Raw genomic sequence first — 24963 nt, 5'->3', positions numbered from 1 at the left:
GACTCGAAAAAGAAAAATGTGTCATAAGACAAAAAATAATCCCAAAACAACCAATGATAAAGACATTGAGAAATTTAACCTTTATGTGCTGTTGGTAGAATTGTAACATAGCACAGCTTCTTGGAAATTTTTAGCAGTCTGTTAAAGTTAAATAAGAGTTGGAGCAATAGCACAGTGAGCAGAGCATTTGCTTTGAACATGGCTGACCTGGGTTCGATATCCAGCATCCCATACTGTCCCCTAAGCCTGCAAGGAGTGATTTCTGAGCACAGAGCCAGGACTAAGGCCTGCGTGCCACTGTGTGTGACCCCCTCCAAAAAAAAGTTAAACATAAATTTACCATACAAAAAATAAATCTACCCTACAGCACAGAAATTCCAATACTCAGACTGCAACCAAATGAAATCTAAACCATATGCTGACCCACATGTTTTATATATATAATAAACATATATGTGCATATATATGTTTATAGTGGTTCATTCACAAAAGCCTCAAAAAGAAAATAAACTCAATGTTCATCATTTAATAACTAAAATAAAAATAGGAAAGGGAAATCATACAAAAACAGTATTTAGAAACAAAAAGAAACCAAACATTTAGATGTGCCCTGTACATGAACCTCAAAACCATTATGCTAATTATAGAAGCATTGAAATGACCCAAACTGTCAAATATGTAGAGATATAAAGTTGATTAATGTTTAATTAAAGATATAAATAAGGATGGGATAATTTTATAAGCATGAGGACTATAGCAGCATACTATAGTATGCTGAATTTTGTGATAATGGTTATATAATCTCTAAGTTTACAAAGAATTCATAGAAGGGCAGAAGCGATAGCCCAGCTATTTGGGTTTTTGCCTTGCATGCAGTCGACTTGGGTTCGATACCTGGCATATCATATGGTCCCTGAGCCTGTCAGGAATAATTTCTGAGTGCAGAGCCAGGAATAATCCCTGAGCCCTGCCATGTGTGGCACACACCAAAATATCATGGATTTGCATGCTCTGGTTTATATTATGGAATGTATACTGTACTTCAATACATCCATTTAAAATTAAATAATTTAGGAATTCATAGCCATATTAAGAATAAGAAATTAAAGGCTTCAAATTGGTAAAATAGGTAAACTAACACTATTCAGAGATGACATAGTATACATTAAAAATCTTATACGCTCCATCAACTTTTACTTCTTTCTCATTCAATGTTTTTATCACAGATCTATTATATTCCTGGTGCTACCCTAAATGTTCAGAATATTGAAGAAATCAAGGCTCCATCTTTACAGTATTCAACCCATATCAAATAAAGAAGAAATTTTGATGAGTACAACAAAGGGCTATGAATTTATTATTGGAGGGAGATAGAAGACAACTCTCAAATTTAATATTTAGTGATGTAGAGCAATGGTGCAGAAATAGTAGGGTTCAGAAGGCTTAGTCAAATATGACTTGACACTGATCATAAATAGAGGAAAATACTGGCAAAACTCCATGACAGTGACTTCAAAAGTATATTCAATGATTTGATTTCACTGGCAAAGGAAACAAAAGTGAAATTAAAGAAATGGAACTTCATCAAAAAAAAAAAGCAAAAGAAAAGTCACCTTAATGTATGTGAGAAAATATTTGACTACCACATAACTGGCAAAGGATTAAAATCTAACAGATATAAAGCATTAATGAAATTCACTAACAACAGAAAACAAAAGACAGAGGAGCTGAATGGATACTTTCTTAAAGAAAATATATAGATGGCTAACAGACAGATGAAAATATGTTTATTATGAGAATGACCTATATAAAAATGTCCTGAAACAGCCAGTACTGATGAAAATACAGTGAAAAAGAAAATCATTTTCTGTTGGTGGAATATTAGCAGTACGGAAATCATCTCAAAAGTGTTCAAATGGAACTGTCACATGATCCCACTATTTAACTCCATAACATGTCCTTAGAAACACAATTATATTACTTTGAAAATGAACATGCTCTCCTGTGTTCACTTCACTGCTTCTCCTGAGAGCCAAGATCTGAAAACAACCCCAGCTACAATGACAGATACGTGGATAAAAAATAATGCACAAACATGTATCAATGGATCACTGTGATATACATACATTACAGAATACTATACAGCTCTGAGAAAGAACAAAATCATGCAATTTGCCACAACTTGGATGGACCTAGAGGATCTCTAGTGTCTGGTGTCAGAGAAAAAGGAAAAGACAGATACAGAATGATCTCCAACATCTGTTGAACTTAAAAATACACAGAAAAATAGCAACAAAGGCCCAAAGGCAACACACCAGGAGAACTGATATGCATAACTGTGCTTGGGTGCAGGGAGTTGAAAGGAGGGGGAACTGGAGTTTTTGAGGGAGGAAGGTGCACACACCAATGCTGGGTATGGTGCTGCAATTATGTATAAGAAAAACCATCATTAACATTACTGTAAATCATAGTATCTCAAACATTAAAATAAGTTATTTTAGAAATTATGGTATATGCACAAAATGGCTATAAAAGGCAATGAAAGCCTACCTTTTTCTACAATGTGACTGGACCTAGAGCACATACCATATTTTCCGGTGTATAAGAGGACTTTTGAAACAACAAAAAGTCAACCGAAAATCAGGGGTCATCTTATACGCCGAGTATATCCCGAAAAATGTTTCAATATGCTGCTAAACAAAAATTATTTGAATATTGCCACAAAATGAATTTTCCAACTCGATCCTGCACCAATCACTGCAAGGCTGCTCGGACCGCCTCTCTAACTCAGCCAATCCAAGCAGGCTTTTTATGCATGCAAATTAGACAATGTTCTGGACCCGGATCTATACTGTAAAAAGCCTGCTCAGATTGGCCAGAGTCAGAGAGGAAGTCTATTACAGTATAGCCTTTGAACCTTTGCTTGTTGTGATTGGCTCACTGTGGTACATACAGTTGCAGCACAGGAACATTCTGTCTGATACAGCGAATATAGAGGCCTAAACCTATGTTTTAACTGCAAAATTAGGGGGTCGTCTTATATGCTCAGTCATCTTATAAGCCAGCAAATACGGTATTATTTAAGTTAAGGCAGAGGAGAGGCCAATGCTGGGTTATCATACATGTGTATATCTATATATGTAATAGAAAGGAAATTGATATGAATATATAATATAAAAAAGAGAAAAGTAATGAATCATATTTAATGAAAACAAATCCTTGGACTCTAAGAACAAAACTGATAGTCATAGAGGGATTTTTGCAGTTTGGTGCTAGAGGTCACACTATAACTTTATATACCCAAATAATATATTAACACTATCATAAATGGCATTACCTCAATAATAATTAAAAAATTAAAAATGCAACAAAGATTTTAGTAAATTTTTAAAATAGATTCTTACCAATGATTACTTGGTGAATTTGCTTCGGTGTCAATATAATTGAGCAGTGTGATATTTCAAGAGGAGTGGATGGTTCAGACTTAAGTCCATGAACAACCTGTACAAAACCACAGTATTTCAAACTCAGTTATTCAATATTAATGCTTTTAATAATTTCTAAGACATGATATGTAAGATCTGTACATGCTTTTTTTAAAACGTGGTTATTAAATATTAATAAAGATACTTAAAGAATTCCTATAACATAAAATGTAAGATACTGCACATGCCTTTTTTTTCAGAGCCTTTTTGACATTGGTTATTATCTGCTTGGTAGTAATCATTCGGTTATGCTTGATCAGAAGTTCCGGTGGGAGATCCTCATCTCTACCTGAAGATGTAGTTGACTTCAGTAGATCTGAAATCGGTTGTTTATTTGAAGGATTTAGGAATTCCCTGTTGAGATTAAAAGCCATAACTCATTAAAGTCAAGCAGTTTAGAAAATTCATATGCAAACCCAAATAATCCCTATCATATGTTGTTGCGACCCCCACACAGATCCACCTAGATGATTGGAACTTCACTGATCTGCATCCACTGGCCTCTAATAAGGTGTTCATTTTCAACCCACTCCCTAAAGAAATTATGTCCACTCAATAGCTCCGGGAACAACTCCACAGTCAAGGAGCATAGACACACAAGCTATAAAAGCTGAAGGTAAGAGTAACCACGCGGTGTAATTTATGCTCAGGAGACATCAGACTAAGAGTTACAAACATTTGCAATACATTATTTCCAAGTTCCCTCTCTCCAATCCTGTCCAGCTCTCCTAATCCCATACAAGTCTCTTAGCAGGGACCATGACCTACAAATCTTATATGCTAGAATTCCTGTCTCAGTATCTTCTTCTGAAAAAAAAATATTCCTAAACTCAAAGAAAGTAAAAAATAATTACAGTTAAAATAGATCACTGGTTTCTGTTTTCACATGTTAAAACGTCACTAGACTTTAAAAAAGAGAGAAATAAAAAAATAAAGAAATAAATTCTAGTTAGAGCAATAACTACACTGAGAACTATCATAACAATGTGAATGAGGACGGAAGTCGAAAGCCTGTCTAGAGAACAGGTAGGGGTGGGATGGGGAGGAGGGAGATTTGGAACATTGGTGGTGGGAATGTTGTACTGGTGAAGGGGGGTGTTCTTTACATGACTGAAACCCAACTACAAACATATTTGCAATCAAGGTGTAAACACATCAAGGTGTTTAAATAAAGATTAAAAAAAGAAATTCTTAGCTCTAGAACATACTGTGATATGTTTCATATCATTTGAAGAAATGACTTTACCTTTGTGATTGTTTCTGTATGCGCAAAGCTCTTAAACAATCAGTGTATCGTGAATAAAAGTTTTTATGGTCTTCCTTGTCTACTTTTTCCAAATCTGTAAGCTCAAATTCAGGATCTAGACAGTTAAATCTCGGAGGCTTCGCTAAATTTAGCCTACAATATGACAATGTGAACCAGTCATTATTTTAACATATGCATCAATTCAATCAATATTATATGCCACGAATAGGATATAGATAAAACAGTGAATAAGACAAATTCTAGTTCTTATCCTCATACCTAGTACATATTAACGTATTAATTGTAGCACTACAGTGTTATGCAATTTTCCTATCAAATTTAGAAAAACATCCCAAAAGTCATTAGAATGCAATAGCATCACCTACCCTCACTCTTGGGAATTAGTGAAATAGGCAACTTGAACAATTATAGATAACTGATGAGACTCGATCTGAATCTGAGTAGTTTTTTTTTTTTTTTTTTTTTTTGGTTTTTGGGCCACACCCGTTTGACGCTCAGGGGTTACTCCTGGCTATGTGCTCAGAAATCGCCCCTGGCTTGGGGGAACCATATGGGACGCCGGGGGATCGAACCGCTGTCCGTTCCTTGGCTAGCGCTTGTAAGGCAGGCACCTTACCTCCAGCGCCACCGCCCGGCCCCCTGAGTAGTTTTTACTAAAAGTTAGTTACTTTTATATTAGTGTGATAAAAATTAAAAAGGCAGACAGCTAGTTCAAATGGTTTTTTTGTTTTTTGTCTTTTGTTTTTTGTTTTGAGCAGGAAGCCCAGGCTTGATTTTCAGGCCCGACATGGCCTCACATGGTCATACATGGAAGAATGACCCAACCCCACCTCCAAGCACAGAATCAGCAATAGCCCCTGAGCATCAATATGTGTGGTACAAAAGCCAGAGGAGAATTTGTGCCTAAATATAGATTGATAAATCCATTAGATAAAACGTTCTTTGTCTATGAGAGCTTATAAAACAATGGTCAGAAATAATTTTACAGAGAAAATAATTTATAAAAAACCATAACCTGCTTTTTATCTCATATTCACTAACGGAGTTCAGTCTATTTTAACCCATATATAATTTCCATTTTCAGAAAGTACAATTATTTACATGATCTGGCTATGATTTTCCTCACAACTCAGTAAATTTTATTATTCAGCAATTTCTTCACTTAAAAACTGGGGAGATGGCTCAAAAACAAGCACTGAAAGCAGAAGGCCCAGGTTCAATTTCCAGTATGACTTGGCAACCCAAAATAGGAAATTGTCACTTTCAATAATTAACTGATAATGAGAAACTCTTAGACAGTATATAAATTATATCTAATATTTCTTTGTGATTTTAACAATGCTTCATTTGTAAGGTGACTCTTAAGAAAAAGAGGGAGTAAAACATAGAAGCGGAAAACAGGTATGGAACTGGAGCTATGGGCACTTGTATTCCATATGGACTACCCAGATTCGATATCCAACACCCCATATGGTCAGCACTTCCAGGATGGATGCCTAATGTACAGAACCAAGAGAAGGCTCTGAGTACTGCTATGTGTGTCTTTCACGCCCAAAACATAGATGTGAATGTTCAGACTCTGGGAACATTAACTCTCCTTAGGACCAAGACTTAGATCTTTATCTAAAGACTGTAATAAAAATAAAGGAAGTACTGGAAAAAGAGTAATAAATGCCTAATGTGAGAACAAGCTATTAACATATATAAAAATGCTGACACAGGTTCAATCTCCAGCATCCCATACCATACCCTGAGCTTTGCCAGGTGTAATTCCTGAGTGCTGAGCCAGAAGAAAGCCCTGAGCAATTCTGGGTATGTCCCCAAAATAACTAAACTGGGATTTAAATCTATTCATATGGAAAAGTGTAAATTAAGAGAAAATAGAATTACCATGAGCTAAACAGGAAATGCTTAACCATCAATGAAGTCTAGTCTTTTAAGATAATTATCATGATTAATGACTTACACAGAAATGAAGTATAAATATTAAATGAATAAATTTTTTTCTCTATATTTGTCTAGAATTAAGAGAATTGAAATAGATACAATAAAAATTGTTTTCAGGGAATGAAGATACGCAGGTCTTGAATCTGGGACCCAAGGTCACATAGCTCTTTCAAACACTATCAAGTGCAACCTTAAAGGACCTGAATAAGATTAGACAAAACTTGGGGCCAGAACAGTGGCGCAAGGAGTAAGCCTTGCACGCGCTAGCCTATGAAGGACTGCGGTTCGATCCCCTGGCAGTGGAGGGATATGGTCCCCCAAGCCAGGAGCGATTTCCGAGCACACAGCCAGGAGTAACCCCTGAGTGTCACTGAGTGTGGACCCCCCAAAGGAAGATTAGGCAAAACTGAGGTGTCCCAAGCTCCACCATGTATGCCCACGTTGTCTATGGTACTAAAAGGCCTGAGCAACATCAGAAATAACAAAATAAAGCCATTTGCAATCTGAAAGAAGGAGAAGAGGAGGAGAAAGGAGAGAGGAGAAGAGAAAATAGGAGAGGAAAAAAAAAGAGGGGACAGAAAGGGGAAATGAGAAAAGAGGAGGGGAGAAAAAGGATGAAAGCTGAGAGGAAGAAAGGAGAGTAAAGGAGGAGAGGAGAGGGAGAAGGAAAGGGCAAAGTAGAGAGATAGGAGAGGAAAGGAGAAGAGAGCACTGCCAAGTCCCCTAATAAAAAATAATAAAAAGAAATGAAAGGGGCCAGGCGGTGGCACTAGAGGTAAGGTGCCTGCCTTGCCTGCGCTAGCCTTGGACGGACCGCGGTTCGATCCCCTGGCGTCCCACATGGTCCCCCATGCCAGGAGCAACTTCTGAGCGCATAGCCAGGAGTAACCCCTGAGCGTTACCGGGTGTGGCCCAAAAAAACAAAAACAAAAACAAAACAAAACAAAAAAAAAGAAATGAAAGGATCTAGATTACAGAACAAACAGGCAAAGGAAAGCAAGACACAGAGAGGAAGAAAGAAGAGGATGAGAAGTTATAAGAGCTAATGTCCTTGGGCTTGCCTGTGCTATAAAGGCAAGTTTTCTGTATATGTCTAAACCATTGAACCCACTACCACTAAAAGCATGGGACCCAAACTACAATCTAACTGAACAAGGAGTCACATTAGGGGATGGGAGAAAACTGGACATCATTGATGGAAAGATGGAGTCAAGGAGTGTAAGTTTAGAGGTAGAAAAATGAATACCAGAAATCCCATGGTGAACAACTTTGTAAATCATGATGTCTAAATAAGAACATTTTAAATAAAAAGAAATATTTCAATCTTAAAATTAAATCTGCCAGCCATATTTTGCAGGACTGCTTTGAGGATTTCAGTTTTCCTAACATAATTACACCTAATATTCTTCTATCCAACAGCATAATTTAACAATTACCCTAATATTGTCACTGAATGGTTTAACAACTACAAATACACAGTAGAGATGACAAGTTAAATAAAGCAAATATTGTAGATTCAGCAATAATCTTCTCCAACTTAAAAAAAATAAACTTGTACTACCATGATTATTAAAACTGGTAATAGTTTTGTCAGATTATTACAACATGACCTGTTGAATCTCTGCATATGAGGTTTATCACTGTCTTTTTCAAAAATTCATATGCATTTTCAAATTTTTAAGTGTAGCGTGTTACCTGAACTGTATCTTGTGGTCTCTAGGTGCAGTATTTCCAGACTGGTCACTGGGTATCAGTGAATTCTTAAAGGACTCTCTGTGGCCTTGAGGATCTTGAGGAGACTCTTCCTGAGCTGATGGAAGCACGGCAACAGGCTTGCTGTCCTGTTTTATCACATTTTTGACCACAAGCTGTGGTGCAGGACTACTGATTAAAGGAGTTAGACCTCGGATAGATTGAAATGCTTAGTTTATATATGGCTTCAAAGAATTTCAATTTTATAAATAAGATAGTGAATTTACTAAAACAGTACTAATTCAACATTCTAAATGAATGCTAAGTCCCCTACACAACCATACTCAAAAAATATAATGCATCCAACAAAACTACAGAAAACAGTAAAACAATGTGCATAAGTAATAAAATGCAGGGCTGGCGGTGGTGCAGGTGGTAAGGCATTTGCCTTGCATGCGCTAACATAGAACAGACCGCAGTTCGATTCCCTGGCATCCCATATGGTCACCAAGCCAGGGGCAGTTTTTGAGTGCATAGCCAGGAGTAACCCCTAAGCGTCACTGGGTCTGGCCCAAAAACCCAACAAAAAATTAAAAAAGTAATAAAATGCATGTTTAAAAATAAAATCAGGGGGCGGGGGGTGGTGCTAGAGGTAAGGTGTCTGCCTTGCAAGCACTAGCCAAGGAAGGACCGCAGTTCAATCCCCTGGTGTCCCATATGGTCCCTCCAAGCCAGGGGCAATTTCTGAGCGCCTAGCCAGGAGTAACCCCTGAGCATCAAACTGGTGTAGCCCAAAAAATAAAAAATTAATTATTAATTTAATTAAATCAACATGTCTGGGTTGAATGATATGTTGCAAATTTTATTTTACTTTCTTGTTTGTCTTTTGTTATTTTTTTATATTATATAAATCTTTTAGCATCATGATTACAAGCATGTTTGTAGTTAGGTTTCAGTCAAATTTAAAAAAAAGTAGAAATTTATTAGTAAATTCAAATGGTTTAGTACATGAAAGACAACTGAAGAGTAGAGACAATAGCATCATAAAATGCATGGTCAAAACTATGTTTAATTATGTTTAACAAAGCAAATGAATGAAATAGAGAAGCCATTAATATATTTAATATGTTTAATAAATTTTACATACAACAAAAAAGTCTTATTCAAAGAATAAGCCTCAAAAATAACATTGACATCCCTGGGAATAGGTTAGAAATGTTAGAAAGAGTTCAAATATTTGATCTCTGACAAAGACACACTAATCACCAATTTTACAATATAGGCCAATGAAATATATTTTCTTCGGAGTGACATATACATATGAAAATTAAAAAACATTAAATGAGATTATAGTATATACATAAATATAGATATGTGCATTATGTATAATATATTAAAGCACACATTGTGATTATATAATGTATATAGTGTATATATTTATATAAATATATTTACCTAAGTAATTAGCATATAAAACAATTACTTATCAACAATAAAATAAAGAAAGCTCTTACATTAACTTACCAGTGTTTATTGCCATTTCATCTATTTTGGTACCATGTCTGCCAACACTTTTGAAATACATATATACTTCATGGAAAGGTTTCAGGGATGCAGACAAAAAATTTTCACTCGCGACTAAGCCAATAATCTCTATGGTTTGCCTCACTTTAAAGATTCCAATTTGATGTGGAATAAATGAACATATCACCTTCTTTAAAGATGAAACAGAGGAGAGAAAGAAGAGGAGGGAGAAAAGGGTTAAGGAGAAGAGCATGAAGAACAAGAAAATCTTATACTCTAAGATGAATGTTTGTGAAGGCTTGAAAACCCCAAAATCTCATGTTTGAATTGTAGTACACAATATAATGAATTTAGGAAATGAAGCCTTTGGAAGTGATTATGATAGAATAATATGCTTTCTGAATGGGAATTGCACTAATAAAACAATGCTCTTAGTGTTTCCTCTTCCACTACATAAAAATATGAAAAGAGTACAACTAGGAAGGGGATCCTCAGCAACCATACAGAAATGCTTATTTCACATTTCCATTCTCTGGAACTGAGAAATGAATGCCTAAATTTATAAACTATGAAGCATATGTTATTTTGTTACAACATTGCATGTGTAATCAAAAGAATGTATATAGTTAGGTAAAAAATTTAAGTCTCCAAAAACGCTCATAAAATAGCCAGGGAGAGGGGCCGGAGAGGTGGCGCTAGAGGTAAGGTGCCTGCCTTGCAAGCGCTAGCCAAGGAAGGACCACGGTTCGATCCCCTGGAGTCCCATATGGTCCCCCCAAGTCAGGAGATTTCTGAGCGCTTAGCCAGGAGTAACCCCTGAGCATCAAACGGGTGTGGCCAAAAAAAACAAAACAAAAAAATAAAGCCAGGGAGAAACTACAGCAGATATAGTGTTTGCCTTGCATGCAGCTTAACAGCAGGGTTCAGTTCCCAGTACTACATACGGAACCCCAAACCCCACCCCACCAGCCACCAGAAGAGATCCTTGAGCACAAAGCCTGGAGATAACTCTGATCACCGTAAGCACGGCTCAATAATAAAAAAAAATGTGTTAATCAGATCTTAAAGGAAGCCATTTCACCATAAAATATGAACCTGCTCCAGAAATATCACATAAAGAATTGACATAACATTATAGTACTGTTGGAGAATACTTTGAGAAAAAAAAGAACATTTTTCTAGAACATTGATGGAATTCCAGAATCTCAACCTAAGAACTTTAAAAAAATGTACTCATTCAAAAACAGAAAGCAAATACAGAGAAAACTATCAAAATCAACTTTTCAGATACTTGAAAATTATCGCAAACATTGTAAAATTCCAAGGAGTATTTTTAAAAAATGGTTTAGCTCTGGAAGAACAATAGGCTTTCTGGCAGTTTCTCTTGCATTATTATAATCCCATCATATTTTCCCAGATTTTTTCCTACTTGAAAAATTATATACTACACCACTGGCCCAGTATTTTGACATATCTCATTATATGAAAAAATATGCAGTAAACAGAATAAATAAATAAAAATACAAGAAATATTCACTAAACAGAATATGCATCTGTCCCTGAAAAAAATCCAAATTTAAGACTTATCAGACAAAAATGTCAAAATACATACTATAAATATATTTTATAACTAAAGAAAACAACATCTAAAGAATAAAGAAAACAGTATCTGCCAAAAGAGATAATATAATAAGTATACAAATAATTTAAAAGAAATTAAGAAAAAACATAAGAAACTCACATATCAAAATGCAATGAATGAGTCAAAGAGGAATTAGAGAATACATCAAGATGAAAGAAAATTAAAGCAAAAAATAATGCCAACTGAAACCCAACCACAATCATGTTAGTAACCAAGGTGTTTAAATAAAATATTGTTTATAAATTTAAAAAATGCCAAAACATAAAATTCAGCAAAAGCAATAAGAAAATTCACTGCTATAATTACATATATTTTAAAGACAGAATACTTTTAATCAATAGCCAAAAAGTCTACCTTTGAAAAACAGAAAAACAATGAAAAACCAAAGTAAGGAGAAGAAAAATAAAGACTAAAACAGAAATATTCAAAATAGAAAAGTGAAAACAGTAAAGAAAAATCAACAAACCTGAAATTATACCTTCAAACTCACCAATAGTTATGGAAAATCTGTAGCTAGACTCACCAATAAAGAGAATTCAGTATACGAAACTTAGAATTGAAAGATCAACACTACCAGCTTTAAATGATAAAAGGAATATGGTAAATAATTGTATACCAACAAACTAGATAATCCTAACTATGTGAAAAAATTCTTAGCAAGTTGAATTCCTAAACTGATTGTAAAAGAAATTGAAGTTAATCATCCCTAGGAGAGCATTTAAAAAGACATAAGGAAAATGGCTCTGATGAGAAATTTTACTGAACATATAAGAATTAGCACGAATCTTTTAGAAACTATTCCAAAAATTGGAAAAAAGAATACTTTATTATTTATTCAATTATGGCAAGTTTACTCTAATTTGAACCCCAAAACATACAAAACTTCACAGGAGGAACCAGAAATATAGCCAGTATGATGCTTGCACTTTATGCAACCAATCCAGTTCAATACCCACCAGGAGTGATCCATAAGCCAGAACCAGGAGTAAACCCTGAATAATGCCAGACGTGGATAGCCTCAAAATTTAAAAAAATCTATAAGTATGTTCCTCATGTGTAAAACTCTCAAACAAATACAAATCAACCTGAATCTAGCAATAAATACAGATTATTCAATGTGGTCTGACCCAGGTTAAATATCTAAGTATCTATCAAAGCAATTCACCAGTTTAACAAAGAACAAAAAATTTTAATACACACTAAAACATGATAAAAATACAATGCAATTTCATAATAAAATTGATGAGAAAACTTGGGATAGAAGTTGCATATGTTTATGAAGGGAACCTACAAACACTCACAGTTAATAACATACTTAAGGGAGAAAGACAAACTATCTTCTTTCTCTTCTATTTAATACAAGAGTGAAGATTCTGGCCAGGACAATTTAGTGAGACATAGAATCCATCCAGTATGAAAAAAGTAATAAAAAGTTACAATTCATAGCAAATATCCTTTCCAATGTGGTGCCTCCTGGCATCAGCCTGCTGGGGTCCAATACTCCTCACAGTGTACTATGCCTGAAAATGACCAGCACGTACTTCTTCAGATCTAAGGAGGAGAGGGTGGAGTGGGGGAACAGAAATCCATCCTAGTAAAAGCCTCAAATCCATTTTAGGAAAATTTTTGTTGGATCAATAAGCCACAAAAACTCAAGACCACAGTGCCTGCTTCCCCATACCACCTCAACTCACAAACAGGTAAGATCTGAACTCCATCGTGGCAAAAATATCACCCCCCTCTCTCTTATCTTGGGTGAACTTGCACCAAGCAAACATCTGGGCTAACCTCCACAATTCCCTCATATGTGCTCCCCAGACTGGCCAACCTTCAGTCTGGCTGTTGGATCCAAAGAAGCCTGCATTTCTCATGGCTTCCCTGGAACCAGCAGGAGCAGCACCTGCTTCCTATCTCCTTTTCTGCTACTGGCAGCTGCTGGCTCAGGGAGCTTCCCAGGCCTAAATTCCATTGCCCCAGAAAACGATTCCAGGGCTAGGGGAGCCCAGACTGCTGTATAGTTAAGTGTATAGTATATGCCAGTCTCTTGGGCATGGAGATACATACTCTCAGGTTAAAAATACTATAAAAGCAGTAAATATTGTTTGCACCTTTATACAATGCCTACAGCATATGTCCCATATGGTCCCCCAAGCCAAGAGCAATTTCTGAGCATATAGTCAGAAGTAACCCCTGAGCATCACTGGGTATGGCCCAAAACAAAAAAAAAAAGTGAAAAAATAATTATAAATTTTGTGTGATTGTAAATACAAAAGTACTCACACTAGGGTCAAAGCAAAGATAAAATTTATAAACATGACTGTGGTTTTTAATTCGGTGCATGGTATTTAGCACAACTTAAAAGCTTTGTAGCACATGATAATTATCTTACCTGATCAGAGGCTGCATCAATGTCGACCTGTTTCGGTTCAATTTTAAAATGAGCAGCTTTTTTAAAGTGGCACGTCACAGGCAGGTATCTGCATTGATTATGTATGGTACACAGCAAGTCTATCTGGCTGCCTACTGAGCAAGGTGGAAAAGTAAAGACCTTTCCTGGAAAGAATTGTAATATGACAGGAAGTCCCGTGCCTGTCAGTGCTAATTCCACTCTATTATACTGATCACCTGTAAGAGAGAGAATAACTATTTTAACTATTTAGCATGGCAAATCATTTTGGGAGTCCAGAATAAAAGTGTTCGGTCCAAACAGTATCATCTGATAAATGTGGTAAGACAGAGGTAGATCATTCAATCTTGTGTTCAACAAAATTATTAAGTGTCTTCTCGGGGCAAGAAAGTATTCTAGGTCTTGCTAACATACCAGTGAATATAACAGAAAATGTGTCATTAAAAAATGAAAAATAAGAAAATATTTTTACTTTCAGAGATGATTGGTAGCATAGGGACCAAGGTTTTTACATTTTTATGGGAACATTCACAAATAAGTCTGTTAGGGAGTAATGTGAACAGAAGTAAAATGATGGTAGAAAAAGTCATGTGAAATTTAGTAAAAGTGTATTTTAGGCAGATAGGACAATAACTATGATGACTCTAAGGTTGGGTTTTGCTTGATGTATTCAGAAAACACTGAATTAATTATAATTGGAGAAGAATAATAGAAAATATGGTGAAAATGCTCAGATTTTAGATAACTTCTGGAGGCCAGAGTTAAATAAAAAAAACTGGCTGGTTGGGGCCGGGCGGTGGCGCTGGAGGTAAGGTGCCTGCCTTACCTGCGCTAGCCTAGGAGACGGACCGCGGTTCGATCCCCCGGCGTCCCATATGGTCCCCCAAGCCAGGAGCGACTTCTGAGCGCATAGCCAGGAGTAACCCCTGAGCGTCACCGGGTGTGGCCCAAAAACCAAAAAAAAAAAAAAAAAACTGGCTGGTTGCATATAACACGGGCAATTGAACACATGTGGCAATTAGTGATGCTAAGATTGTTTTTTCCTGAACTACTAAAATGCTATTACAGCCCTTTCTTGAGAGAAAAGAAACTGTAAAAAGAGGTGAGGTTAGAGAATCGGTTTTCTTTTGGTCATCTGAGATCAGAGATGCCTCAGAGTTAGCGAAGTGGAAATGTTGACATGGGTCACTTAATGCATTCATAAACTTGGTGTGAGTTTCAAGGAAGACTGGAATCTGTGAGAAAAGAAGTTATGTGGTATTAATCTCAGAATGTGGAATGCAAGAAAGAGTCACACTTCTTAAGGACCCTATTGAATTTGTGCTAATCTCTAGCATAATTAGTTTCTCAGGTGAAAACCCAGAGTTAGACTCAGGGTTAAAATTACTGAGTGAGAGGTTTTCTGTTCATCCCAAAGGGGAAATGGGCCAACAGATTTAAGTGTACCAAAGAAAAGATGGCTGAACTAAAGGACAATGTAATATAAGCTGGGTAGTAACATAAGCACAAAGTTTTAAAGAAACTATTAAGTGGTATAAATTATAAATATATGTGATAAAGAACAGTTTTGCAGACAGATCAATTTATGTAAATAAAATGTAAAAAAAAACAGATTTCTCTTTTTCCTCAATGCTCTTACTAATTCATCTTAGACATTATCTTTAGGGCACCACTGGCCTCTCCTTTAGTAGCCATTCTAGACTAGATTAATTTGCAAGCCTAGAACAAATATTGTGTTTATAATTGGTAGCCAAACCATGCCACAAATAGTATAAGAATCCATTCTTTCTGGGAACAGTGATTGCTCAATGTGTAATTACAGACATATACCTTCCTCGGTGATATCACTCGACAGCCATCAACACATTCTAAATTCTGGGGCCGTAGAGATAGCATGGAGGTAAGGCATTTGCCTTGCATGCAGAAGGACGGTGGTTCGAATCCCGGAATCCTATATGGTCCCCTAAGCCTGCCAGGAACGATTTCTGAGCATAGAGCCAGGAGGAACCCCTGAATGTTGCCGAGTATGACCCAAAAAACAAAAACAAAAAAACCTAAATTCTTTACTTAATGACTCATTTTTCTGGATTTGACCCTTCATCTGCAGTAACACTATTTTCTCTTTGATCTGTCAAGCTAAACTGAACTCCAAGGTTTTTTTTTCCATTTTCCCTTACTCATTTTGGGCATGTAAACAATATAATATGGCTCAACATATGAACTCTAAACCATATACACTTATCAGTAGTCTATGACAGTTTATTGTACTGTTTCCTAGAACTTAAGGTCTTGTTCTCTGAGGATTACTAAATATAAACTGTAAGAGACCTGACACTTGATAGTGATTCAATGGAACATTTGTTCCCATGATATCAATCTATAACAGAAAACCTACATGTCTGGAGAAAAATAAATGAGGATAGTTTCCCCCCCTTTTTTCCCATTTCTTAAACCCTAAATCATTTTGTTCATCTTATACTATTTTTTTGGTGTGTGATGTTGATGATCAAAGCCAGGGCTTCCCACATGAGACATGGGTTCAACCACTCAGATACATTTCAGATTTGCCTTTTGGTTTTTTAAACTTACAACTCTTTAAATTTGCCCTGTGAAGTAGAAATAGATATACATATATGCATGTGTGTGTCTGTGTGTATATATATACATATATATATACATATATATATGTATATATATATATATTTGTCTTTAGGTTTCAACCAGTGATTGGTGCTTAAGTGTTACAACTGGCCCAACATTCAAGAATCACTTTTAATGGGCTCGGAGAACCATATGGGATGGTGGGAATCAACTGGGGTTGGCAGTGTACAAAGCAAGCTTACTATACTACCTCCCCAGACCCTAAACATATATTCTAGATGAAGTTCAATTACTCGAAAATTATTAAATAACTAAATATGAACTTGAATTCTTAATATGCCACACAAGATGTTTTAAAGCCTCTTAATGTGTTTGCATTTTTATTCCATTCAATGGTTATATTTTTAAGTTGCCTCTATAAATATTGATGTTCAAATTTTTATCAATTCAAATTCTTATAGATTTGATGATTATGTCCATTTCATACTTACTTCTGATTTCTTTATTGATATCATCTCTCAAGTATCCATCTTTACTTCCTACACACTCAAATCTCAAAAAGAGAGCATAGTCCTGCCTATGTGCGGGATCAACTTTCTTAGTATCATCCGTGAGTAGCCTGTAAAAATAAATCACAAGTATTTTAAAATATCTCCCAATGGGAATATCGACCCAATTCTTAAACATAAGTAAACAAGTGAAAGTTCAGGAATAAAAATAGAACTAATTCATTTTCTAAAAATGAATTTTCCAAAAATGAATGAAAAAAGAAGGCCACAGATTGCATTTAAGTATACTAAGTCATCAAGATTCAGATCAAATGCAACTTCCTATGAAAAAAATTTCTTTCTAGGCAAGAGTACATGGTTTCTCTAAATTTACTGTCTTATCAACGGATTAAGTTCATAGTGTTAGAATAGCCAGGAGTAACTCCTGAGCGTCACCGGGTGTGGCCAAAAAAAAGGTCACATATTCATAAAAAGAATACTTGTATTTCAATGATCATTTATTAAACAGAATTTGCAGATTTACCAAAGAACTTCCTCTATTGAGCAGGACATATAAGACAATTTTAGATTATACAAATAAGTAATTATTATACTCCATAATTTAAATACTATTCATTCTTCATTAGATATAGGGCATCACCAAGTAGATTCTTTTACAACATTGAACATTGTCTCTTGCAAACATACACAATTGGACAACTGGATCAGTTACTACCACACAGTGTGTCTCTCAAGTGCGCTAAGAGTTGAAACTTTATATTTTAAATATTTCTAAATATACTTATAACCAAAGCAAGCAGAAACAAACCATTTACAAAAGTCTTAAAACCTGTATACAATTCATTAAAGAGTTGTTCTTGATCTTAAGCTCCTATAGGCTTAGTTCTTACAGTACTTTTACTTAATATTTATGATATGTGTGATACTCAATACTCATACGTACAAGATTTTCAGCAAGAACTTTTTTCCTTAGGATAAGGGAGATAGTAGTGGGAATAAGGTTATTGCCAGCTGACCCTGAATCAGTCCCAGGTACTACATATGGTCCCTTCAAGCCATGCCAGGAGTGATCACAGAGCAGAAATAATCCCTGAAGCATCACCAAATATGCCCCAAACTGCTTTTCACTACTAAATAAAAGAATTTTGACTTGGAAAGAGCATATTTTGAGGGCCATCTAGTACAGACTTCATGCCCTATTTCTAAAAAGACACTAGATTTTGGTGCACAAGAATCCAATCTTACTGTTCCACTACCCCATTTTTATAAGGTTTAAATATATTTTTGTTGTTTTTTGAGGGGAGCACACTCCCGGCAGTTTTCAGGGGTTACACCTGGCTCCATGCTCAGAAATCGCTCCGGATACCATTTGGGATGCCGGAGTTCAAACCCGCATCTGTCTGAATCAGCTGCATGCAAGGCAAATACCCTACCACTGTGCTACCACTCTGACCCAGGTTTGAAAACATTTTTAATTTAACATAAAATACTAAAAACCCTATTGCTGAATATTGGAAAAGCCAACAATCACATATTATTAAAACTTCATAAACACATTTGTATAAATATATAATATAATTAGCATAAATACAATAACATAAAACAACTGGTTCATATAAGACTTGTAGCTTTGTAATAAAAGTTTTACTATTAAAATAAATGTCTTGAATATAAACAATATACTTTCCATTAGTAAATAACATCTAAATGGAAATAATTTGTCCTTACTTTGGGCTAAAACAAAATGTCAGTCGAGTCTTTTGGTAAGGTTTTAACCTTCCTTCATTAGGAGTACAGGTGATAAAATTGGAAACATCTATGTTTTTTATTTTACTCAAGTAACTGAGATTATTTAAAGCAACATCTGTCCTTTGTAGAACATTTGTAGCCTGGAATATAAAATTATAAACAAAAGGATATTAGGGAAAAAATGAAATGCGTATTTTAAAGTTTCTAAAATAATTCCTAAAATAAAAAGTTCCTAAAACAATTATTAAAATGTTAGTCTATTAGTTTCCTGAAGCTAACAATACCATACCACCCCTGTAGAACACCACCCCCTGTAGAACACTCGAATTGAGAGGAGGAGGAGGAGGAGGAAGAGGAGGAGGAAGAGGAGGAGGAGGAGGAGGAGGAGGGGGGCGTGGTGGTGGTGGGCGGCAGAGGCGGCTGGGGTTTAATTTGGGGATGCATTCTGTTTGTCTATTAGGAATTTAAAAGCAATTTTTTTCAAAGGAGACTAAATGTTCTTTCCCATTTTATTATTACTCACCACTTCTTCTCCAACTGTATCATCTTGTAATATGGCCACCCAAGTTACAGATTCTGGGCTATTATTGTAAATATATATTTGTTCAAGTTTTGATGTTCCAAAGAAAGTTGAACCAAAGTTTATGCATTTCAATGGTTTGCCAGTGGTCACGCTTAACAATTGAATAATCTGGTGAACCACATGTGCTTTGATGTTTAAGAGTATGTCTGGATGGCCTTGTAAACTCATTCTACAAGATAATGAATTATACATATATATTTTAATTAAAATTCAATATACATAATTTTCATCCTAGTCATTTAAATAAACTGAAATTTTATAAAAACTACATTTCAATTAAAATTCAAACGTATAAAAGCAATTATTTTCCATATAGGCCAGAAACTGCCATGTCTCTGGCATGGCATATGTGCAATATAATCTATCATCTATAGGAAACTAAATTGGAAAACAAAATCACAGGGCATAAAAATGACCTACAGATTAATATGTCCAGATCACCAACTATTTTATGAATAGAATTGGGTAGAATGATTTATGTGGTAACTACTAGAACTAAGACTTTTCCTAATTCACCCATTTTCCCCAACACTCAGGTTGGACAGACTGGTATGCATGGAGCCCAGAGTCCATCTTATGCCAATAAACTTCTGGGTGAGACCTTCTTGTTGTGAGGCCAAGGATTTTTTCCCTTTTTCCCCATATTTTTCTGGGCCTATGCAAACAACAGAGCTTGCCACTGTCACACCTTTAGTATTGTATTTTTTAACACTTATCCTTTAAGGAAAAAAAAACAGTTTACTGAACTTAAAAACAAATAACTATAGTACAATGCCTGCGTTGAATACAGGCAGGGGATGGGAAGGGGGGAGGGGGGAACTGGAAGGGGGAAGGGGGATGTTATGTTTGTGACTGTAACCCAACTATAATCATGTTTGTAATCATGGTGCTTAAATAAAAATAAATAAATAAATAAATAAAATCTCTTCATATTATTTGGCATTTCCTCCCTTTTAAAAAATCTACAGGCCAAAATATGGCTTCAGTCTATGATTTTGGGAAATCTTCAGTACCAAAAGTCTGCTAGAGTTTCGCTGGCCAAATAAATTTGCAACTCAAAGGCAAGAGGAACCAGCTATCTGCAAACCCACTTTTTTCTAGGTGATAAACAAACAGTTTCTATCTTCCTTGCTATGGGCTAGCCCCCAAATTGTAGCAAAACAAGTTTTTCATCTTTTGTCTTACATCCTCCTTTCTAAATTAGCTACAGCCCCTTTTCCTTAAGTTACTTCTTCCCCTTTAGCTCGGGATTCTTTTCACCTGTATTGGCTAGTTTTTGATACATATATTTTAGGGCCTGCTGTCATTGTGTCCCTTCTATGATTCCAGCCTACAAAACAGAGACTGGGTATATATATGTATATATTACCAACATGGAAGAGTATATTGTCTCATGTCTATTGAAGACGTGGGTCCCCATACAATTTATTTTGTGTGGTTTCATTATTTCATATTTCGCCGCCAGTGCAACCCACTCTCCCTGACATGGATTCATTGAAATCTCACTGATGCTGTAGAACAGAAGCCGCCTTGAGGAATTCTTGACACCACACTTTCCTAATTTTCATTCTAAATCATTCAGAGTACATAGATTCTAAGACTTCTGATTATTTGCTAAACACCGTAAACAATGGTGTCTCTCTCCTAATCGTTTATAATGTACCATCCATGTTTAATTTGTTTCTTGTTCATACTTCACATGCAAGATTTTCACTGACAGCCTCTAATCAATATATCTATACTTTTTTTCTGGGATTCACTATAAGTAAGTCTAATAGGCTTAACCCACTTCCTCAATAATCTGCAAAGCAAATAAATTCCAATATGTTAAAAAGGAACTTCTTCCAGAGATATTTCCCTCCTTTGACATTCCCTTTCTATACACAGTAACTAAACCTATACAATCTACATCCAGAATATATTGCCAATCTATACATTTGCCTAATCTCAATGTTGTAATTTAGCTCATGGTTTCATCATTTTCCTTCTATTATTACAATTTGTAGTCAGACAGCCCATTCCATATTAGCTAGCTGATTATTTTTTGTATATTTTGAGCACGCCTTTTTAAAAATTCAAATTTCTCAGGACCATCCTCTTAAAACTGATCTAAAATTTCAGTTTTAATGATGGAACATAAAATTCTGTACTGGGGCTTAGTTTGTCAAGGCAGAAAACTTCAATAAAACAGTATTTTACATTACAATGTGTGACACACACACATGCAAAAGAACATTTTAAGAGCATTTACTCTTACTGTGTGAGATGACACATTTTTTGTTGTTGTTGATGTTGTTGTCCTATTTTAGGCTCTTACCCAGCTATGCTCAAGGGTTACTCCTGGCTCTGCTGTCAGAAATTATTCCTGTCAGGCTCAGAGAACCATATGGGATGACAAGGATCAAACCTTGGTCAGCTGCATGCAAGGCAAACATCTTACCTGCTATTTTCCATTTTATAAGTTTAATACTGATTTAATCTCTAACAATGACTGCAGATCCCACATATGAACAAGAATATTTTAAAAAATCACAATTCTATTATATTCTTTAATGAGCTCTGGTCTATGACCTCATTCTTCTTTTTAGCTATATCTATTTACTTCATTGCCTCTAAAATTTCAGTGTGTATCTAATGACCTTTAAGATTTTAGGATTCCGGGCCCGGAGAGATAGCACAGCGGTGTTTGCCTTGCAAGCAGCTGATCCAGGACCAAAGGTTCAAATCCCGGTGTCCCATATGGTCCCCCGTGCCTGCCAGGAGCTATTTCTGAGCACACAGCCAGGAGTAACCCCTGAGCACCGCCGGGTGTGGCACAAAAACCAAAAAAAAAAAAAAAAAAAAAAGATTTTAGGATTCCTATATACTTTGCATAAAATCATTTCTCTAACCCAGTTACTTGTCAATAAGTATTTGATTCATTTATTATCTGCTTAATAAAGCCCTTTCCAAGTATACTTCCTCAATCTCAACATTCCAAATTAGGATGTCCTCTTATGTTTACCTATTTGTCATATTCTGATCCATCCCACTTTTGAATCCTCAGTATTTGACAAGCTATAATAGACTCAATAAATGAATGCAAAAAGATGAGAATATATAACATACATTCAAATGTAATAAGCATATATAGAGAGTGAAACAGTAAAGAATTAGATTATAATAAAGATTAGTATAACAAATAAAATTATAATAAATAAAATAAGTATAATAAATTATTTATATATAACTATATCATATTATAGCATTCACTCACTTGACTACTTCATTTACAACTCTAGCTTCTGATGTACAGAAATCCACTTTTATAGCCAATGATGACATAGCCATTACAGTACCACTAGTTGGAGAAATTACAATAGGTAATTCGCCATCATATTCTGCTCGAAACAATCCTGAGGAGAACAAGAACAGAGATGCTAAATCTGGATGCTTATAGTGTTACGTTAATACTCAATGAGGGAATACACACATTTTAGAGTCTATAGTCTACTACTGAATAAGACTTCTAGCTGTGATTTTAAGTCCAGTGTCTGAGGTTATTCAATAAAAGTGTGTCAAGTATTAGGACTCAACCTCAACAACAGTAAAAACATAGTCTTGAACAGACACTTATCCTAAGATATTTGCAATTATTGTCTTTAATCGTCATACAATTTCTATGCTCATAGGTATAATCATTAAATCCATTTTATTTAAAAAGCTAGCAAATAGCCGATCCAGGACCTAAGGTTATTGGTTCGAATCCCATATGGTCCCCCGTGCCTGCCAGGAGCTATTTCTGAGCAGATAGCCAGGAGTAACCCCTGAGCACAGCCGGGTGTGGCCCAGGAAAAAAAAAAGCTATAGAAACTTAAAAGAATTGAGCAACTAGTCCAAGAACAAACTATTATGGCAGAACAGATTGCTCACTCGAACTCTTTAGTCTTTTATATTTAGCCTTACATTAGTGAGAACAAATTACATTTTTCTACTCCTTTGACTTTGCACTTGATGGAATGATTTTGTTTGGTTTATAGCAAGTGGGTGGATGTGAAATGATGCAAACTTCAAATCCAGATGCTCCCTCTTTGGCAACTCTACCTTGGAAAGTGGTTCTCTTGAGTAATCCCTGAGCTATCCTTCTGGTCTATGCCCAGAATCAACAGATATAGAGGGGTCATCCAGCTGACTCAAGACCTGTAGTTGGTCAGGAAGGTCCCCATTGCTGCAGGCTGAAGTAGAGCTAAATAGAGTACTGCTAAGATCAAGTTCCAGCCAATCCAGCATATAAATGAGCAATTAAAAATTAACATTTAAAGTTATAGAGTTGTGAGGTGCTTCATCACATATCAGGAGCTGACTAATATAGGCAGTAATAGAACTCTGATTTTCTCTAGGATATTTCTGAACAGATGAATCATACTAACAGCAGCTATTTCTACTCTACTGATCAATTAATGTAGTAAACCAGGAAAAAATGCAGAAGTGCGTTTCCAGAATCAAAAAGCACATGAAAAAGGCCATAAAATTTTCTTACTCTGATAGGGCCAAAGCAATATTACAGTGGGTAAGATGTTTCCCTTTCACATGGCTGACCAGGATTTAATCCCAGGTATCCCATAGGGTGCCCAGAGCCTGTCAGGAGTTATTCCTGAATGCAGAGTCCAGGTAACCCCCAGCAATCCCAAAACAAAACGAACAAGTTTTCTTATTCTGAGAAGCAGAAAATGTCCAGGATTTATGCTAATAATCTCTAGTAGAGTATGAGACCCTTGAGATCATATCCCCCACTGCCACTCCATTTTCAACTCTGTGGTCATGGCACCCTTACACAGTGCCTCACACCAAGCAGTACTCAAAATGTATTCATCTGGTAGACAAGCAATCACTTGTGACTTTCTTTACTATAACCATGTAATAAGAAATCAAATGAGTCTGATATCCAAATAAATATTATTTTTTTCAAATTTCCAATTTACCAGTTCAAAGACACATTTAATGACAGTTTACAGAATTATCCATTTAAGCTAAGAGAATATTTAAGATTTATCTTTGTGGGCCCGGAGAGATAGCACAGCGGCGTTTGCCTTGCAAGCAGCCGATCCAGGACCAAAGGTGATTGGTTCGAATCCCGGTGTCCCACATGGTCCCCCCGTGCCTGCCAGGAGCTCTTTCTGAGCAGACAGCCAGGAGTAACCCCTGAGCACCGCCAGGTGTGACCCAAAAACCAAAAAAAAAAAAAAGATTTATCTTTGTTACTGTAAAACAATCTGCAAAATTAAATCCATTTTAAGTAAATATCACTGACTAAAATATCTACAAAGAAAAATACTACATGAACTCAGAGTCAATCATTGAAAGTATCTCTATATCTTAAGTACTTAGTGAAAATTTGACAAGTTTAAGTGAAGGTTTTAAAAGCTTATATGGAAACAATTCCAAACCAGAATGTTGCTCAGTCTTATAAATATATTAAAATAGTACATGCACAGACATTAGTGACTTATATAACTTAATTATCAAAATTAATGGTTTTAATTTTTATAGTTTGTACTTTTGTGTGGAACACCTGACA

At 35.7% G+C, this 24963-nt stretch overlaps 1 protein-coding gene across 1 annotated transcript in view; it reads right to left on the bottom strand.

The window, feature by feature from the left end:
• CFAP47 (cilia and flagella associated protein 47) overlaps window positions 1-24963 on the bottom strand; it is a 433368-nt gene that overhangs the window by 392499 nt on the left and 15906 nt on the right. Inside the window, exons 4-13 of the mRNA XM_049766890.1 lie at window positions 22663-22801; window positions 19347-19575; window positions 18803-18963; window positions 17057-17184; window positions 13947-14182; window positions 9916-10105; window positions 8395-8602; window positions 4732-4884; window positions 3674-3839; window positions 3405-3501 (exon numbers count right to left, since the gene is read on the bottom strand). Of these exons, the coding sequence (XP_049622847.1) occupies window positions 3405-3501; window positions 3674-3839; window positions 4732-4884; window positions 8395-8602; window positions 9916-10105; window positions 13947-14182; window positions 17057-17184; window positions 18803-18963; window positions 19347-19575; window positions 22663-22801 (1707 nt within the window). The remainder of the gene's footprint in view (window positions 1-3404; window positions 3502-3673; window positions 3840-4731; window positions 4885-8394; window positions 8603-9915; window positions 10106-13946; window positions 14183-17056; window positions 17185-18802; window positions 18964-19346; window positions 19576-22662; window positions 22802-24963) is intronic.

The sequence above is a fragment of the Suncus etruscus genome, chromosome X (genome assembly GCF_024139225.1).
Source record: "Suncus etruscus isolate mSunEtr1 chromosome X, mSunEtr1.pri.cur, whole genome shotgun sequence".
In the NCBI taxonomy this organism is placed as follows: domain Eukaryota; kingdom Metazoa; phylum Chordata; class Mammalia; order Eulipotyphla; family Soricidae; genus Suncus; species Suncus etruscus.
This window is presented reverse-complemented; position numbering and strand designations above follow the sequence as displayed.